Source organism: Beta vulgaris, chromosome 6 (genome assembly GCF_026745355.1).
Source record: "Beta vulgaris subsp. vulgaris cultivar EL10 chromosome 6, EL10.2, whole genome shotgun sequence".
NCBI lineage: Eukaryota > Viridiplantae > Streptophyta > Magnoliopsida > Caryophyllales > Amaranthaceae > Beta > Beta vulgaris.
The window spans coordinates 71,566,545-71,588,173 of NC_079207.1; the positions used below are offsets into that span (position 1 = coordinate 71,566,545).

At 31.5% G+C, this 21,629-nt stretch overlaps 1 protein-coding gene across 1 annotated transcript; it reads right to left on the reverse strand.

Moving 5' to 3' along the window:
* Nucleotides 1–1,217: 1,217 nt before the first annotated feature.
* On the reverse strand, nt 1,218–17,317 carry LOC104897983 (protein NRT1/ PTR FAMILY 4.6). The gene is made up of 5 exons (XM_010684966.4): nt 17,129–17,317; nt 16,912–17,035; nt 16,279–16,496; nt 3,395–3,838; nt 1,218–2,415 (listed from the first exon to the last, which is right to left on the reverse strand). The coding sequence occupies exons 1-5, from the start codon at nt 17,129–17,131 to the stop codon at nt 1,417–1,419; spliced, it is 1,788 nt and encodes a 595-aa protein (XP_010683268.1). The 5' UTR covers nt 17,132–17,317; the 3' UTR covers nt 1,218–1,416.
* Between the last annotated feature and the right edge of the window lie 4,312 nt (nt 17,318–21,629).

Below are 21,629 nucleotides of genomic sequence, written 5' to 3' on the forward strand. Positions count from 1 at the left end.
TAGCACTCGACATCTTTTGTACTTCCTCCGTTTCATATTACTTGCTACGCTTCCCAATTCACGGAATCCTAGACAAGTTTTGGAGAAGAGAGATGTAGAGAGTAAAAAGAAAAGGGACCCATGTGAGAGGCGAGAGATAGAGAGAGTTTATTGTCCAAAAAGGAAGTGTAGCAAGTAATGTGAAACTTTCCATAATGAAAAGTGTAGCGAGTATTATGAAACGAAGGAAGTATTAGTATTTGGCTTGATTGGTAAGGCCGCGAGACCCTGAATGTATATAGAATAGGATTGCCTTGTTGGCCCTTGTACTCCATTGATGATGGGACATACACACAGTCACAAAGAACTGTCATTTTTATTTTACAATCTTTTGCTAGCCTAATCGGGGTTCACATGTTTGATACTTACCACTTCTTTTCATAGATCATTGTCCCAGATTTCTTTTACGGTAAGAAGAAATCCTATGGGATGCCCTCACACAAGCGCCCCATCTATAAGCTCATTACAAGCCAAACATCCCCAACATCCCTAACTCTTAAGCAAGTGTTTGATGTAGGAATTGAACCCTGGACTTTGCTAGGGAAGATGGGAAAACTCACCACTTAAGTCATTCCCGATTCCTGATTACCCCTATTTTGTTCAAGTAATACATGCATGTTAGTCTAGTTACAAACATTAGATCAACTACAAGAGAGGGGGGGGAGGGTGAATTGTAGTTGTGGAGATTTTCAAAAACTTTTTGCGGATAATAGAACTTGAAAGCTAATAAAGAGAATCGATAGTAAAAGAAAAACACGAAGATACTTGATAGAGTATTAAACTATTCCTGTAAGCTGATGGTTGGAGTCCCAGGAATAGTTTAATACTCTATCATGAGTTGGTCCTTTGACACAAATATATATATGTCTCATGATGCTATCGTTGTTTTCGACAAGTTTAACCGATATGACAAAAGTCCAACCGAGTTGAAATTTCTTGCAATGAATAATGACTTCACCCGAAGCGCGACCAAAAGGAAAAAGTTGTACATGGCATAACCGATATCAAGTTTTCACCCGAATCGATGCAAGTTTCCTTAAAAAACCTAAATTAACTAAACCCGAATTGCAAATAACTAACTAATCGATAGTAATAAGATCAAAATAGTCAATTGTTTAAACTGAAACCGTATAGGTAAAACCAACAAATAAGTGTAAACTAAACTGAAAACAAATGGATGATAACTGAAACCGAAAAAATTTAAACTGAATCAATTAAGTTGGAAAAAAAACGAACTAGGATGTACAAGTTACCATTGCATATATATAGAACTTTCTTGTTAATTTAGCCGATCAAATTTTTTTTACACAACTAGAAGATGTAATTTGTTGGTCCATGGGAAAGACCTAAGGAGGAGGAAGATGTACATTGTATAATTCACCTTCTTGATCCAGTTGATCTGTACTTGTACCTACATGCCCAAAAGAGGTAGTTCAAGAAATTCAAACCACCCAAAACACACAATAACCAATAGAACCTCTCAAGGTGATAACGGTTTAAGTTCTTCCCAGATAACCATGCCTTGTTATGACCATGGCCTGTACTAGTAGCAGCATTAACAATCGAAACGATGACCGAGCTAAGGTAGTAACCAATAGCTAACGAGGCCCAAGAGAGCGAGGTTGCAAGAGACCTCATGCTAGATGGAGCCTCTGTGAAGAAAAACTCAAGCATCCCAGCTAAGCAGAAGAGATCAGCTGATCCAAGTAACGCGTATTGTATAGCAATCCAAAAGAAAGATATGGGCAATGGTTCAGTTGAATCAATCAAACCATGATCAGTTGCAACTCGTTTCCTTTTCACCTCGACTAGAGCAGCCACGATCATGGCTATAACTGCGAGGATTAGACCAGCCCCAATCCTCTGAAGGTGGGATATACCAGTCTCTCTTTTGGTGATGTTACGCGCAAAAGGGATGATAATGTGGTCATATATTGGGGCCACCACCATGATAATGACTATTGGAAATACAGGGAGTGAGGCTGGAGGAACTTTTAAGGAGCTAAGGTTGGTGTCCATTGACGCGGCTTGTTCTACTGAGAAGGTTGATAGTTGGGCTAGACAACAGTTTAGAATGATTGTGCTTGCGAAGATTGGAAAGATTTTTAGGACTATCTTTACTTCTTCTACCTCTTTGATGCTGCATTTCAAAGCTGGTGAAGATGGATTATTGTTTATTGCGTTGTTCAAGAATTTGAAGCTTTCGGTTAGAGTTTCCAAAGGATCAATATGTGTTATTGTCTCTTGGCTGCCCTTTACTGGTTCGATTTCCTTTGACGTTTGAAGTGGAAAACTTGTTGGGCTTGCGACCATGTTCGCTACTGCAGTGCTGGAATTTTTGTTCGTGCAACTGTTGATTATTGCAGCTACTATGACCTGCATTCCGAAAGCGAAAACATGTTATTTCTACATAGTTGACATAATATATGAGGCCTAAACAGCATTTACATTCAAGACTACAATGTTAGAATGGGGTGAATGATTCAAATTGATTTACATATTTTCTTGATTTGAGAAGACAGAAATAAGGTTATGCGCAGACACAGATCTTCTATAAGGGCGAGCTCCATAAAATTTGGCTATGCAACTAGATTACTCATCATTCTAACCGCCATTAAATAATAGGTGACATTCTTCCATGGTCAAAACATCCTATATCTAACCTTAAATTTATAAAAAAATAAAGTTTATTGATTTATGAATAAGTAAATATGCTCGTTTTGCATTACGACATATATAATCACCAAATTATTAGGGGCGGCTAAGGCAATGCGCAGACTAAGGGTTGGTAATGACATAAAATTCAAAGTAATCAACATGCAATAGAAAAAAAAATAGAAAATACACTTTGTAAGACTTAAATTAACCACTAAACATAATGATACTTGATGTTATCATTTTAAACTCAAATATTAATAAATGAAAGATACAATTATCTAGGTTGCAGTTCGACGAGCCTCAAAACAAGTTATTAAACTAAAAATCGTTACATACCAAACAAGCCGTAAAATGTTCTAATATGTCACTTAGTACAATTTTGGCCTCATCTATTTATTAAGTAGTTTGTCGCTTGGTTTTTTCTTTCAAGTAGATTGTGTTATTCAAATTTTGGTACAAAGATTTTTAAAAAATCGTTACCTACCAAACCGGCCGTAAAATGTTCTAATATGTCACTTAGTACAATTTTGGCGTCATCTATTTATTAAGTAGTTTGTCACTTGTTTTTTTTTCTTTCAAGTGGATTATTGTGTTATTCAAAATTTGGTACAAACATAAAAAAAAGAAACACAAGATGCTTATGATATCACTTATTCATTTGATCAAAACAACAGTTTAACATGTCAACCTTGCATACCTTTGATATGGTAGTTAAAGGACTCCCAGAAGGGATCTTGTTCCGGTAAAATGGGGAGCCAGATAGAAAGACAGGAATAGATAACAATATAGCCATTGTGGAGATTAAGAATCCCCATTTCCAGCCCTTGTTGTCCTCAACCCACACCACAAACGTGGTTGCAATTAGTCCACCAGCTGACAAGCAAAATACAAAGTAATTGAAGAATGTAGACCTCTTTATCCTCCCCTGTGGGCTGCTCTCATCAAATTGTTCCGCGCCATGGGTTGGTAATGATCCTTTTATCCCTCCAACACCCGCGGCCACAAGGTAGAGGCCTATGTAGAGCATTGCTGCTTCGGAGGTGTTAGGCTCTCGGCATGCACTTGTCGTGGGGTTTGTTGGGTCGCAGTGTGGTGGTTGTAGGGAAGGCTTGTACGCTTGGACGGTTAAGAGTACTAGTCCCTGGTCAGTAAGGTCAAAATAATTATTAGCTATTGATAGAGTATAGATCTATTCGTGGGACTTCAACCATCAGCTTAAGCTTTTGGTTAAGCCCCGCGAATAGATCTATACTCTATCAGCTATCACTTACAAGATCATATAATACGTTGTCTTACTATAATAAAAATGTTCAAGAACTATTTTCTAATTTGCCAAAAACATGGTCCAAATGACCAATAGAATTGGAGTTGCTATAGATTTGGATGTGGTGTTGATACATATGACAGTTACTTGTCTTTGAGGACCATTTCTCTTCATCAAATAAAACCAAAGAAGTTTTGCATTCTTTCATACAAAGAACAAAATTGTGAAAAAATTGTTTGTTGAATTGATCCACATCAACCTAGTTATGAGGAAACTAGTGGGCCATATGGCCCAGTGATCATGTAAAGACATTGATATTATTGTCGTATGGTACTATTTAAAGTCAATGTTATTGGCTAGTAAAACACAAAATGTTGTTGGGTCACTTCTTTCATGTGGGGTTTTGTCTTTAATCTAGAGTAGAGGATGAAAGAGGTTTTTTTCTCTACCTTATAAAACAATGCACTCTAAGAAGAAATAAATTTATATAATAAGTTTACTATTTTCATCCTATATTAATCGTAATAGTTGACTTTTGTACTTTTTATATGTTGTACTTTGACCATAATTTTCAACTCATATATAAATACAATTGTTAGTTTATGATAAGGTGTTCTAATATTTATCACTATCTATATTTTCAATACATGAACTTTTTATAATTTTTGAAATAATCAATTAGAGGTATTGGTAGTCAAAGTTGTAAATCAGTAAATGTGCTGGTGAAACTGTTGCAATCCATACTATTCAAAGATAGTGATAAGTACGTAAAAGTTTTGATAAAATTTGACAGTCCAGATTGAATAAATTCTGTTCAGATAAGTTCATCAAAATTTTGACGACAATATACGCACCTTTAACATGGTTAGGATTTTCTATGAAAAATTTCAACTATGTTCCAATAATTTATCAACATGTCTTGAAATGAGGCTAGTTTTATTCTATTACTAGGTGATATCAATTTTGTAAAATTTAGTGGTTAAATGCGCAACAAGACACCCATAGTCTAAAAGATTTTTTATAGATATAACTTTCTCATAATATCGAATAATCGGGAGGCTTTTTGGGCAAGTGAAACCCAGGAAAAGAGAGAGAAGAGAAGAGAAGAGAAGGAAGAGAGTGTTTATTTGTGTGTCTTAAACTAATCAGAAAGCACTGATTTTATAGGACCAGAATGTCTCAGATATTAGCGAAAATGTCTCAAATATTAAGGTTTTATATATACCACGCAAAATGTCTAAACTATTGGGTCTCGAATTTTGGCCAATATATTGGGTCTCAAATTTTGGCCAAATGTCTTAGATACATAAGCTACTATATCTCATTGACTATGCCACACCAAATACATTGTGTAACTATTTCACCCAATACTTTTACATAAAATTATAATCATTGATATCATTTACATTTCGAATGGTTATTTTAATTGGTCAAATGTAGTTTGGTTGTGCCAACATCAAATTTGCAATGGTTGTATTAGATATTTGGGCGTCTTAATCAGATGATTTCACCCACGGATATTGGTGTGACCGTGTTTATAAGTTTTTGCGATGAATTGGCAGGTACATCGTGCTTATCTAGGCATATATACTGACCTATACCAAATTGATATTATACCAACAGAATGCTTTGTTATCCAACACTTTACATGCAAACATGACTGTACCAAGCATAATACTCATTCATGCACCATGGTTTCAAAATAGGGCTTTCTTGGTGGAAATTCGGAGCTAAAAACTTAGGTTCCGTTTATTATCGTTTTCAATTTTTAGTTTTTTTTAAAACCAAAAATCATAATATGAAAACCAGAAAAAGTAGTTTCCAGTTTTTAGTTGTCAGTTTTCAAAATTAATATGATTCTAAAATCATAAAAACCAAAAGCTGAAAACTGAGAGTGATACTGAACGGACCCTTAAAAACTGATTTTCATGTCAATCTCGTGGGTCCCACAAGAATAACTAACCCAACTAAAGTAGAAAGAAGATGCTTAGAAAAATAATAAAATAAAGACATAAAGGAGAGAGGAGGTATTGACCATATTGTTTCCCTTTTAAGGCAAACAAGGAAAATGGCGAATTGCCATGCATGAAAACAAGGACTTTTTCTTTAACGCGCTGTCAATGTTCAACTGTTTTACGCTGCATGTGGCGTGTGCACGACCCCTCAAGTTCCACTAAGAAAATAGACGATACGATTGTAGAGATGGCAATGGATCCAAGACCCTAACCGAACTAGTCGAGATCTTATTCTAACTAAAGGGTATGGGTCTTATATTCTTATTTTTTTGGATTCTATAAGTTAGAGTAGGGTATGAGTTTTGATAATATCTGGTAAGGATAGAGTAAGGGTCCACTTCTCAAATACATCGACTCTATTCATAGACCTACCCAAACTAAAATATATGTTTTTTAGTTTGAAATAAATATTTAATATTATATAACATATATACGAAACTTATAAAGTCAAAATAAAACCATCAATCACTTATCCTAGCCGCACTCTCACAGTCTCATCTTACCAGCATCTCACTCTCTCGCTCCAAAGTATTTTGTTTTTTTATTCATATTTGGATGTATGAGATTTTTTAGATGTAGAAAAACTATGTATTCCTATGTAATATGATATTTTATGTGCTAATTGACAGCTTTATATGTTTAATTGTGCTTAACATATATATACACGTGAAAATATAAGCAGATTTTTTTTTGTATTGGACCCATTTTAGACCCTAGATCTCCTATCCACCCTATCGAACCCTAGGGATACGGGTAAGGGTCCTAAAAAACTTTTATCCTATGAATATGGATTGGGTATGTCTCTACATTCAAAAATTAGGGTATGGTATTAAAGGTCTAACCTTACCCTACCCACACCCTACCCATTGCCATCCCTAAATATTAATTACGATTTTCACCGATTTATTTTAGAAGATCTTAAATTTCGATTACTTAGAAGTATTGGAATTCTCTCAATTTCTTCTCATCAATTTTTCTTTTTCAGTCTTAAGAAATAACATAAGAGTCCGGATCCTCTAGAGTTTTAGTGAAACTCTACAAGATAGAGTTGTATCTGAGCCATTTATTTTAAAATCAGGGGCTCATATTGGTGGAAGGAAAAGATTCAGGAGTGGATTTTGATGAGATAAAATAGGGGGATTTTGGAAAAACTCAGATCTTCTCCCTTCATGTATTTTCAATCATTGATTTAAGAACGGAGTCGTATATCTTTTATGAAATAGAGAGGACGAGGTCAAAGTGCTCGAACTTTGGTTTTCATTCGCAAAACAATTTCAAATATTAAATTATTCCTTTATTTATAAGTTGATTGAAAAAGGGTTAATTTTTTATTAGCTAATCTAGCAGGTTAATTAGTAAAAAAAACATTGCTTTGGTAAGTTATTCTCCAAATTAGGACCACATATGAGATAATCATAAATTAGGTCTTAGGATGTTAATTAAGCAAATTGGCAATAGTAGTGGAAATTAGTAATGTAAATTTTATCTATGCGTGAATACTCTTCCTAAGATGAAACTTAATAGGGCGTCAAGAACTAGCACATCTTTTATGACCTAAGTAATGAGATCTCCGTCTAAGATGCTAAAATGAATAGGTATCTTAGCAAATGAGTTTAATTCATAAGATTAAGAAAAAAAGCACCTTAATTACTAATGATCCTTTCATCGCAAATTAAACGATACAATTTGACATCCACACATCATGTCAATATATAACTTTGACTATTAATATCTTCAATTATATATTAATAAAAGTGATAAAAAGTTAATAACTTGAAAAAACCCGAATGTAATCTATTCCATTTTATAGCAAAGTGGTTAGAATACTGGAAATGGATCTGAAAATCACACTTCTAACTAGGGGTGATAATGAGCCTGACAAGCTCACGAGCAGCTTGGGCTCGGCTCGGTCAAAGCTCGGCTCGTTGAAACTCGGCTCGAGACTTAAAAGAGCCGAGCGGAGCTAGGCAAAGCTCGGCTCATAAAGCTCGTGAACGGCTCATTTATTATTTTATACTAAAAAAATATTTATATTACAATATTTTATATTAAAAAATTATTTATATATTAAAAAATTATTATATATATTAAAATTATATTAAGTATTTATTTTTAGATATTTACTAAGGAATATCATAGAAGAAAGATAAACAAACTCACAAGCCGAGCCTAAACAAGCTCACGAGCCGATCCGAGCTCAAGCTGCAAATTCTAATCACGAGTTCGAGCCGAGCTCGACTCCCCCAAGCTCAATGAGCTCACGAGCCGAGCCGAGCCCAATACTATTCGGACTCGGTTCGTTCGATAAGCACCCCTACTTCTAACTACACCATCATGACTAACAAAAACATCCTGATTTCTGAGAGGAGCTTGTAAATTATCAGATATTATTGATTGACTAGCGTATAGTATATCCTACGTAGTAGTAGTGCTCATGTCTTCTTTTCGGGAATTCTATTTCGCCAGATAAGTTTTTCTATTCTTAGTTTATTTCATTAACATTTTTTTTTTAGAATGAAAATATATAAACTAATTTTTGCCAGTAAGAAAAAGATGTCACCATATGAGTACAACTGTCCCCTTTCCTAAAAAATTTAAAACAATTTCGCCATATCCGCAACCCAGCAAGCAAAGGAGTAATACTATATTGTAACTTGTAAGACCGGCCTCAACCTTGAAGCTAATCCTAAATATTACAAGTTCCATAAAGTATGGTGGACTATAGATTCCCATGAATTTAATTACAAATTTAATTGAGATAAAGAATCCTATGCATGAAAAACAGTTGCTTCTCTTTCACTGGTGCTCATATAGTTTTTTTTTTTTTTTTTTTTTTTTGAGGGGGTGCTCATATAGTTACTGATTGTTTTACTCTCTTTTCTTTCAAATTTTAAATACTCCTAGAAAATATATATGGCCATGTCTAAGTTTATGTGGACATTATTACATTTATCCGGTGGTAATCTACTCACTACTGATAAAAGTATTAAAATATTATTAATTATATGAGTTCGATGCCACTATTATCACCTACCATCACTCTTTATTAGTGGTGGATATATTACTTGATAGATAGACTAATTATTTTTAAGTGAAATGCCAGACGATATGTTTTATAACTTTCCCCTGACTCATTACTGTTGTCTAGACCATATTATTTATTGATATTATTTATTGATAGTAGTAATAGTTTTTAGGGTTGTTGTGCATTATCAGATATTGAATACATGTCTTGAAACTGTATAGATTTTCGAGTTTATGATCATGACATACTTAATTGTACATTATCAGATATTTCCTTCGTCCCATTTTATACTTATTATATTTTATTTTGGATGTCTCAAAATATTGTTTTATTAGTATCTTATTTCCATTTTTGAATATCACTTTTTACCCTCTCTATTTACCTTTTCACATACATTTTTGACACCCTCATTTAATGTTCCTCAACTCTCATTGGTTGGGTATAATAAAAATAATTTTTTTACTCTCTCTCCTCTTTCACTTGTCCACCCATTTAATATTTTCTTCTTTTTTACTCCCTCCGTCCCAAATATAGTTCTCATTTCCCTTTTTTCACGGTTATTTATGCAAATAAAATTTAAGAGGGATAATAAAGATTTTTTGTTTATTAAAACAAATGTTGTAAGGGAAAATATGATTTTAGGAGAGAGAATGAAGAATAATTGGTGAAAAGGCATCAATTGTAACATTTTAGTTGAATAAACAAAGGAAAAAACAAAAATCAAGAAGCAAATAAATGATGGGACCCGATTTTTTTAGACAATTTACGGAAAAATATGAAACTAAATATGGAAATGGGAACTATATTTTGGGACACCCAAAATTGAAATGACAACTATATTTTGGGACGGAGGGATTATTTCTTTATGATACTGATTCCAAAACGAACAACTCCCCCTACAAGTACATAATAATCATTGGTTCCTTAATTTTCATGTCCGACCAAAATAAAAAGAGAACTATAAAATGAAACGGAGGGAATGAATATTCAATAGAAAAAATATATTTTTATATTTTTCATACCCACTTGTATCCAAAAACAAAGGTGTAATATGTTGTTAGTGGCTTAAACATGCATACAACTGATTACCCTTAGTTTTAATAGGATCAACAAATATATATAAAGGATATATATTCCAAATTAACTTATCATGTTAAGACAATTGTTTTTTTATTTCCTATCACATGATAATGTCATCCTTTCATGTGTTTCTTAAGGAAGTGAATTTTTTTAATGAAAAAACATATTTTAGCTGGTTGAATATATATATATAGTTGGATACCAACAAATGAAAGTGTTGACTTTTCTAATTGTGTACTAGTTTTTTTTTTGACGGGTGATGTGTAAGTCTTATATTCAAGTAATGCATGTAAAAGGATGCCATTTGTGAATTTAAGGTGTTTCCAAAATGAATAAAGGTGTCAAATTGAGTTCAGGTTGAAATTTGATATATTTACCAAATAAGCAAATAGAAGTATACCACTACTCTTCAATTGTGAACCAATATGTTATAAGTGGGAGATTTAAATATTAGCGGAAAACACCACCTTTTTTTGACGCAGTCCATATTAAATAATACACCCTCTTTGATTAGCATTTTGCTTTAATCAACTTGCAAAAGTTTTTAATAAGAAAACAAAATCAAAAAAGGAGTAGTATTGTAAGGAGGAAAGAAAGAAAGCAAAAGAAAACCCCTCAAGTTGCAAAAGGCAAAAGCTAAAACTCGTATCCCGTTCGGTATTACTATGGTTTTCTGTTTTTTGGTTTTTTGATTTTCAAAATTATACTTCCTCTGTTTCTAAATAAGTGCAACATTTCTTGTTTGCACGTTTGCCAATGCATTATTTTAACCATTAATATCTTCAATTATCAATAAGTAAAAATTATAAAAAGTTGATATTAAAAAAATTCACATCCGGACGAATCTAACAAGATCCCACATGACTATGTTTTTCCTAAAATGTAAATCACCAAAGCTAATTAAAGTTTAAACTGTGAATAGTAAACACTATGCAAATGTTGCACTTATTTTGAAACGGAGGTAGTATGATATATGACCTTTAATAAATAAAAAATTAGTCAAACTTATTGAAAACATGATGATTTTGAAAACTGATAACTAAAAAGTGAAAACCACTTTTTCTGATTTCCTGTTTTTGGTTTTTAGTTTTTAAAAAAACTGAAAACTAAAAATAAAAAACGATAACGAACGGGCCCATAATTTTTTGTTTTTTGGTTTTTTGATTTTTAAAGTTATATGATATATGTTTTATAGTGAATAAAAAATAGTCAATTTTTTTTTTTTGATAATTAAAAATAGTCAATTTATTGAAACATGATGATTTTGAAAACTGACAACTAAAAAGTGAAAATTGCTTCTTTTGGTTTTTTGGTTTTGGTTTTTAGTTTCCAAGAAAACTGAAAACTGAAAACAAAAACCGATAATAAACTGTAGTAAAATCTTGTTATTTTTTTGTTTTTGTTTTTGTTTTTTTGGGTGTTTTTTTTTGAGAGAAAGGCAAAAACCAAGCTAAATAAGATATAGATGACTTAAATGGAGATATAGTAATTAAGACTGTAGGAGTAATTAATAGTGTGAGTCCAAATAACCACAAATCAAAAGAAACGGAAATCATACATTCACACAGAGACAATATTTGCGCTCCTACCTTTGTTTGTTGGTCTGCTCAAGTTGATGTTGTAGTTAATGCAAATTATTAAATAGTTTCGCAGGCTGGTAGCCTGGTATGCACAAACCAGGAAGATGTATGAGTATGATTCATATTGTAGGTAAATCTCCATTCATTTCTGCTTTGTGAACTAATTTTTTTTTAACTTTCCTCATTCTGAATCTCCAAATGTAAAAGTCAAAGTGTAGCGAGTAATTTGAAATGGATGAAGTATAAATTTAGCGTGCATTCAATTGTAGATTTCCAAGTAATTTTAGAGATTTAATAAGGTCAAAACTCTGAAAAGGGTGGCATTAGCATTTCAAGGTAAATAGGTAAAGTTTAGGGTTTTTTTTGTGTTTTGAAAACTATAAAAAATATTAACCTTTAAAACAGCGGTAGCTTTAAGAGTAGCTTTTAAAGGTAGACAATATTTCGTTTGTTTTGTTATTTTTACTAATCCAACTAGTTTTATCACATATAACTTGTATCAAAGTTATTTTGACAACTAACCAATAAGTTTAATTAACATTATACTACTAATAAAAAAGCTAGTAAAAAAAGCTAACCACTATTTAACAATTACTCCCGCCATCCTAAAATATAGATTTCATTTATATTTTGGGTGTCCCAAAATATAATTCCCATTTTCATATTTAGTTCCACATTTTTTCGTAATTTTTCTAGAAAAATATTGTTTTTCCTTTGTTTATTCCACCAAAATGTTACAATGAATGCTCTTTCACCAATTATTCTCCATTTTCTCTCCTAAAATCATTTTTTTCCCTACAATATACATTTTGATAATTTATTTTTTCACTATCTCTCTTGGATTCTACTTGCATAAATTACCGTGAAAATAGGGAAATGAGAAGTATATATTGAAACAAAGAGAGTACTCCCTTTATCCGAAAATATAATTCCCATTTTCATTCTAGGTGTCTCATAAACTATATTTGGGACACTTTTATCGGAAACTATATTTTAAGACACTTTTATCGGCAACTATATTTTGGGACATTTTTATCGGTAACTATATTTTGGGACATTTTTATCGGTAACTATATTTTGAGTCGAAGGGAGTAATATTTTGACATGCCAAATAAGCAATCTCATCGGTCTGTATTATCCAGGTTGCCCCGGGCAATGCTACATCTACCCGGTGGGTAGTTAACTCACTAGAAATAGAGTATTAAAAAACTATTAGAACTAATGAATTGTATTCCACAACTTATTCATTTTTATTAGTAATGAATTATTGACCCACTGGGTAGGTAAAGTTTTTTCCGACTGCCCCTGGTTTTCTCTTTCCTACTGTTGTAAGTATAATCAATCCCATTCATGATTCACAGTCCCACGTTGTTGAAGCCATGGGTTCAGTGCAGTTAGTTATAATCCCTTGGAATGCGTGGCAATTTATGACACCTCTATCAACTCTTTCTCTCTCGAGTTTCTCTGGACTGCACTTATCATAGGCGTCCAAATTTTTATCACCAGATTTTATGAATCCCTCACATTTTTAGTCAAAGGTACTCCGTATAAAATAGTTTTCTAATAATACTAGAAAAACCTCCTCCACTATACTATTTCAAAAAAGAAAACTTTTTTTAAAAAAGAATGGATCACTAATTATATGATTTTTTTATTACTTTAATTGGATATCTCAAATATAATAATTTAATTATGTCAATCAAACAACTATTTTTTTTTGAGGGAAATCAAACAACTAATATCTAATTAGTATCATATATAAAGATACATAGAAGTGAAAGTTTTTAAAAAAGTAAGTATTATGAAATTATGAGATTGATAAAAATATATATCTCATAAAGTGAAGAAAGTTGCTAACTTACGTTTCTCTCAAATTAAACAGAACTTTTAAGAAAAAGTTTTTTATTTTATTTGATCGATCAAATGTCGTATTGTATTTCTTCTAAAAAATGAGAACATATGGTGAAACAAAATCATAGGAAATACTTTCTCCGTTTAGAAATAGTTGCACCATTTGCATAATGTTTACTATTCACATCTTATCCTTTTATTATTTTTGATGACTTGTATTTTAGGAAAAATTATAATTATTTGAGATCTTGTTAGACTCGTCTCAATATTTTTTTTAATATTAACTTTTTATAATTTTTACTCATTGAGAATCGAAAATATTAACGTTCGAAACCATACATCGACAAGCGTGAAAACATGAAACGGTGCAATTATTCCTAAAGTGAGAAAGTAATACCTTCCAGTTTCCATATCCAACCAAATGTTGCTTCAGTTACAATCTTGTGTAGTTCTTTTTCGGATTTACCAAACACGTTAGAGTCCGGATCCTCTAGAGTTTTCGTGAAACTCTACAAGGTAGAATTGTATCTGAGCCATACATTTTAAAATCAAAGGCTCATATTGGTGAAATGGAAAGATTTATGGGTAGATTTTGATGAGATAAAATAGGGGGAATTTCGGAAAGAGAATATATGAGCCATTGATTTTTTATTCAATGGTTGATATTGCTCAAACTCTACCTTGTAGAGTTATTTTACAACTCTAGAAATTACAATCACAAGATTTTATCTTTTCCCGCTGGAAATATTCCATTAATAAAGAAAAATTTGCCACTTCTGTATTGTTTCAAAACATTAATGAACATTCATTTATTTCCAAGCAGAATCTACAGTTTTACTTCACAAAATATAATTTACTCTTAAAGCAAAATATTTCCTTTTTTTGCGTGTTGATGAGGCTCGTACGCCAGATAGAGTGTACAATATCAAAATTCATTATTACTACCAAACAAATTTAGGTTGTATTTGTGAAAGAAAACATCATCATTAGAAGACAAAAATAGATGAAGCAAAATGACAAAAACCAAATGGGTCATAAACTCCATCATTTCACGTTGCTTCTTCCTTAGCTTTCAGGTTTCTAATTTTTAATTATACCATTTCTACTTTTTTTCTCTAAGGTAATGAGAAAGCGTTTTAATCGGACAGAAACTTCACATATGTCACCATGCATGGCTCGACTTTACAGGCAAAGATCCTTTGAGAATAGGAAAAATGATAAGGAAAAAATAACTACCTTTAAAGTGCCTCTAGTTAAATTTGAAAGGTTGTGAAATACAAACCGAACCACTAGATCAAGTCATTTTAAACGCCCATTCGCAAAACTGCCTACTTGATATAATAATTTATACCATTTTAAACGCCCATTCGCAAAACTGCCTACTTGATATAACAATTTATACCATTTTAAACGCCCATTCGCAAAATTGCCTACTTGATCTAACAATTTATACATGCAACAAATACTATTTTTCTTTTCTTGCATCATATATTATAAATCTAGACGTATCTTTCCCTTATTGCGACGTATATATGTTTTTTCTCGTATATGTGTAGTAGTTTAGTATATACGTCGTGCTTGTTGGAGGATGTGTAGCATTTAATTGATTTTGTACACAAAGGAAAAATAAGATATGAAAGTGACCTAGTTCTTCACATGAAAAGTCAAAGTGTGCGAATTCTAACTAAACAATCGTACACAAATAGTTTTGTAGTGTACTATAATTAATTTGTGCCATGATAGAGTAAAAACAATATCTTGCTTGATCATGTTACATTCATTTTAATCTGACATTTAATGACATTAAGCTTTTAAATTTTACTAAACATAAATTTCCTTTGTTTTTCTTAAGTTGCACTATTTGTCTTTTTATGTATTACAACCAACTTTTTTGAACATTAAAATCTCTAATTACATATAATAAAAATTACAAAATTTTGATATTTGCAATGCTCCCACTTATATAAATTTAACAATATAGTTGGTTGATGAATAATACGCGAATGTCAAATGGTGCAACTAATATATTAAAACACAACTAATTATAAAAAAAATTAAAATAAAGTGTATATCAAAAATATTAATAATTAAAAATATATATGATGGTCGGTGGACCATAAGAAAAGGGTTAGCTAATAAAAAGTTAGAGAGACTAACCTTTTCTTTTGGTAGTAATCATTGTTCAAAGTGAAAGGAAAAAATTTGCTCCTTTTTAAGTAAAACAAAAACAGGATGTCCACCTTAACATATTCTCCTTTAGTTCAGACAAACAAAAATTACTATTTGAAATTTAAAAACTATTAAAAGAGATAGATAATCTAATTTTAATATAAAAATAGACCTAGTTACTAAATAAATTAAACTAGCCATCGAATGAAATTAACCTAAGTCACTATCGAGCTAATTCTGTTTTAAATATTGGGCTTCTCATTACTTAATTTTAATTTAAAAATAGACGGTCTCTCACAATTTGAAGTTAATTTCTCGAAATCTAAACTGTACTCCATATAATATAATTTTGAATTTAGAAAAAATAGAAATTTAGCAAAAAAAAAAAAACAATATTTAATTCACACCATGCAAATATTCGAGAGGCAGTTTGTAAAAATAAATTTAATAATATGACATCGAATCAAATACTAGAATAGAACTTTGATAGGCAAGTTGACTAGTATTATAGTCTAAATTCCTAGGGAAGAAATACTAAAACTACGAAAAAGAAAAATAAACAAGTCCAAATTGTAGAAAGTGGAGAATTAAACTTACCAGAAATTCAATGGCAGCACTAGTAAGGTAGACTTGATAAGTTGTGAAAAAGGCATCAGAAAGAAAACCACCAAGCAAAGCAAGGAGAAAAGCAGTTCCCATAAAATTAGTAACTGTGTTTGATGATTTTGAGGGTGAAAAATGCATGTGTTTTGACACATACAACACCAAATTACTTGCATTTGCCAAAAATGCCATGTTTTCTATCACTTCCACCACTGCAATTATTACAAAAAAAACCACCCATTCAACCAAAAAAGTACTATTAGTTCATGGTATTGACAAAAAATTGATGAAATAATTTAGAGGGTGTTTGGTATAGAAAAGGGATTCAAAAATAAGCGTTTCCATTTCTAATTGCTTGGTATAAGTGTTAAGTAACAAATAATGTTTTCGGAAGGATTCACAATCTCCCATTTATCACCCTTATCAAACTAGTGAAAACAAATTACGTTTTCTTCCTCAATCATAAACTTTTCGATTGTTTTCATTTCACTAGTATACCAAACAACTAGTAAAGGTAACAGTTATTATTTCCATATCCCCTTCTTATCGAAATCCTTTCCATTCCGTTTCCATTAATCATACCAAACGCCCCCTCAGTGAATTAAAGAAAAAATGGAGATGTGATACCAAGAACAAAAGAGGCCGCAGGAAATCCGCCGTGTCGACGTTGAAGGGCAGGACGGCCTCTCCAATCGACGTAGTCTTGCCATTTTTCATCAGTGTGTTGGTGTACAAGCTTCTTCTCTACTTCCTGCAAGGAGAAGATGATGATTGATTATTATTGAATGAGAAAGTTGGAAAAAATGTTGGGGGAAAAAAGTAAAAGGTGAGATTATTAACTAACCATTTGTTTTGTGATTTGTTTGGAAAGATTTGGAAGAAAAGAGGGAAGGAAGAGATAGGAGCGTTAGTTTTGCTATATGGTGGAGTGAGATGACGAGGGAAGGCGATTGGTAGAGAAGATGATGGTGGGAGATTTATATAAAAAAAAGGGGGTTGGAAGGAGAGAGGAGAGAGGGGTGAGGTGAGGAGAGATATGAATATGATGGATGGGACACTTAAAAAGAGGGTCCGAACTGAGTTACTTCCTTCGTTCTAATTTAATTGCTACATTTTGACTGTATGTACTATTTATATCATAATTTTGACTATTTTTTACTTTATATATATAAGAAAAAACATAGTTATGTTGGATCTGGTTTGATTTGTCCCAATTTGTATGTTTCAAGTATATAATTTTTATAATTTTTTCATATATATAACTCAAGATATTGATGTTTGAAGTTGCATCTCGTAAACTGTGAAAAAACGAATGTAGCAATTAAATTGGGACGGAGGGAGTAAGATTTACTCCCTTCGTTCTATAAATATCTAGTTATTTTGACGTTTCGTTAAATTTAAAAAAGTTAGGGAATTAAATTTGGTGGGAAAAATAGAATAGGTGAGAGTAAAAAGATAGAAGTAAGTGTAAAAATAAAAAGATGTGGTGGGTCTCATGTTTTTTAAAAGAAATTAAAGTGTAAATATTTGTGAAACGTATCTTAAAAAAGTTTGTAAATTATAAACTTAGGTTGACCATGTATCTTATAAAAAGATTTTTGGTCTAGTAAGAAAAAGGAAGAGAAAAAGCTAGTGCAAGTTACAGTGAATTACAAGACTTTTTTCTACTATAAAGAAAAAAAAGTAAGTCTTTTTCCTTTTTTTCTTAATTAATGTATTATAAGAATTAATAAGAAAAGAAATTAATATCCATACAAGTTAAAATAAATAACAACGTAACAATCACAATAACTAATTTTGACTAACAAGCTTTTTTTTAACTTCATCTAATATCTAATGAATAATGAATAATGAATAATGAATAATAAATAATGAATAATAAGTAATAAGTAATAAGTAATAAACAATAAATGATAAATAATAAATGATAAATGATAAATAATAAATGATAAATAATAAATAATAAATGATAAATAATAAATAATAAATAATAAATAATAAATAATAAATAATAAATAATAAAAAATAAATAATAAAAAATAAGTAATAAGTAATAAGTAATAAGTAATAAGTAATAAGTAATAAGTAATAAGTAATAAGTAATAAGTAATAAGTAATAAGTAATAAGTAATAAGTAATAAGTAATAAGTAATAAGTAATAAGTAATAAGTAATAAATAATAAATAATAAATTATTTATTATTTATTGCTTATTATTTATTATTTATTATTTGGACTCGTTGACCCAAGACCTGTCATACCTATTGAATTTGGGTTAGGGTCCAAATTTTTTATAACTCCTGAGTATGGGGTGGGTTTGGGTCAAAATCTAAATCTACGGGTCTGGGTGGATCTGCCACAAATCCAACCCATGCTCATCCTTGTGACCGCATACGTACGGGTCTGGGTGGATCTGCCACCAACCCATGCTCATCCTTGTGACCGCATTCGTATCGTGTGGATAATTAATCCAAGGTTAGTCGCCTAGTAGGGGAGGATTGTGGGGCTATATTATCGGCTGCGATCGAATATGTGTTTACTTTTCAAGTTGGGGCAACACATACCGTTGTGGTTGAATATGTGAGTCCTCATGCGCAACGAGGGTATTGATGTCCTCAAGTCGGGTTGTACGTAATGTCCTTCATGATTGCTTTAAAGGGATTTAATAGGTTCCTCATTGCGAGAAGATGCATCTTTCTTTTAGATACCTCATTTTTTCGGTTACTCCAAAGTTAATTAAGCGTGCTTGGCTGAGAGTAATCCATGAATGGGTAACTTCATAGGGAAGTTTCACAAGGTGCAAATGAGTGGATATTACACGTTTATAAAACCAACCCAATCAAATGAAAAAAAGTTAGTGCTTTCAACCCTAACATCAAAATCGTGACCACCATGATGCAATAATAACTAAATAGTTGTCATTCTAAAACATGTAAAACCCAACACATACATAACAAAAAAAATTCAAAATTTACGAAATTTCACAATGCAAAACATATTAAACAGACACAAATTTGATTTCTTCAAACATAAACCGAAAGAAGATAGACTAACCTGATTGCAAATTTCGCTTAATTTTTTTTTTTTTTGATTTTAACCTCCTTCTAAAATACAGCTCGATCTGAGCTATTTTTGGATGTCGTATTCTTCTTTCCAAATTGACGACAAGCAACAATATTGTACTTCTTGATGTTTTTGGGTTTCTTTCGCTCTTTTCGGGGAAGGAAGACCACATGAGAAAAAGATGAAAGGCTCTAAGGTCTTTTTTTGCATTGAGAGAATTTGAACTAAACTGTAACATTGTGTGCCATAAGGAAGTGAACAATTGCCACTAAAAAATCTAATAGGGCAAAGTCGTAAAAACGGTAAACTACGCAGTTAGCGTCTATTAGAAAAAAAGATAACAAATGCTATTGCACTTTTTCTCAAGAATATATGGTGAATTTATAGAACAATTGGGGTAAATGGTGAATAATGGAATTGTCAGAGGTATTTGGTGATAAACCGTTTAAAATAAGAAGTTTGAAATTCTAATAACGTGTTAGACCAATAATTTTTATTGACATATACAATGATAAAAAAAAAAATGGAGTAGAAGATTTGCACCCTAAGCTTAGCACTAATTAAACTCCATTAATAGTTGCAATTATTTGGCTAGGATCATAACTATGACGCTTAATGTCAAATTTGTTATTTATGCCTATTAACTTTTAAGTGCTTGTTTTTGTTAATGTTCTTTATTATGGAAACTTTTAAGTGCTTGTTTTCCAACACTAAACGCATATTAAGTTCGCACATACGCAATTACTCAATTACCGCTATTTAATTTCTTTTGAATATGTACTTGTGAGTTGTCATAACAGAGTTTGAAACAGAAAGTTTGCGTTTGATTCTAGTTTTTCCATAAACGGACTTTTCGTGACGTGCAGCTTTGAACAATATTTTATACCCGTAAAAATATTAAAATTTAATATTTTTACGATGCATATTTAGTGATACGAATCAAACAAGATATTATAAGATTATATATTTCTTTACATATCAACGATTAGTGAAAGTTAAAATCCGTGGAAGAATATGAATGTTAAAGTACAATATGTAATTATTTTAGTGAAGTAGATGGAGTAGTTTGTCTTAGCAAATGCTTCCTCGGTTCCTAAATAAGTGTTACATTCATTTTTCTTGTAATTGAATCTATCTCTTTGATCATTAACATATTTAATTGCACACAAGCAAAATTATAAAAAAGTTGATATCTCAAATATATACATTAAAACGAACCTAACAAGATCTCACTCGACAACTTTTTTCTATATATACTAGTTAGAATATATATGAAGATAAGATTAGTTGATAAATAGTATTCAATCACTTAAGTTAACACTTATTTAGGAATGGATGAAGGATTTAGCTCATACTTACCCATTTAAAGAATAAATAACCATATATGGACATAGTTAGTATTTTGAAGAATATGAATAGTGTGATTAAAAAAACTAATATGAACCCGGTGCACACTAATTAGTGTGCACCCGATCAATATCACGTGAGTTTATGATAGTGTATATTGATATGATATAGTGTATGTTGAAATTATATAGTGTATGTTAAAATGATATAGTGTATATGTTAAAATGATATAGTGTATGTTAAAATGATATAGTGTATGTTAAAATGATATAGTATATGTTAAAGTGATATAGTGTATGTTATAATGATATAGTGTATGTTATAACGATATAGTGCATGTTATAATGATATAGTGTATGTTAAAGTGATATAGTGTGTGTTAAAGTGATATAGTGTGTGTTACAATGATATAGTGTATGTTAAAGTGATATAGTGTATGTTAAAGTGATATAGGGTCACATGCCTGGGCCTGGTCCACACTATTTTTAGTGTGAACCGGGTCCACACAAGTCGGATTGTAGTGTGATAATGCAAACTGTAACTATTTTTAGTAAACAGATGAAATAATTAGTCTCAGCGAGTATTTAGCTTAAGCTTAAGCTTACCCATTCCTTTCAAAAATAAAAAAAACCAAGAATCTAACTATTTTGGTGAAACAGAGGGACTGATTTGTCTTAGTAAGTATTTAGCTCATGCTTACCTATTTTTATTTTTTTTTTTGACATCAAGGAAATTTGCATTAATGAAAATCGGGAGTACAACGTAATGGTAATACTACCAAACTAAACAGAACCAAGAAACAACTGAAAGTATGAAAACTACAATAACTCGTACAAACAAATTAACGTAAACACTAACTAGTAAAAATCCAGTCCGAATAACGAGTGTCCTGAGCCATGGGGAGTGAAGTTGGATGTGAGAGACAAACTGTTGAAG

What these genes read in the sequence shown, in the direction of transcription:
- LOC104897983 (XM_010684966.4), bottom strand. An exon ending in TGCGGCCTCTTTTGTTCTTG is followed by an intron (nt 16,497 to 16,911) that starts GTATCACATCTC and finishes TAATAATTGCAG; the next exon opens with TGGTGGAAGTGATAGAAAAC. An exon ending in CTTTAACTACCATATCAAAG is followed by an intron (nt 2,416 to 3,394) that starts GTATGCAAGGTT and finishes TTCGGAATGCAG; the next exon opens with GTCATAGTAGCTGCAATAAT.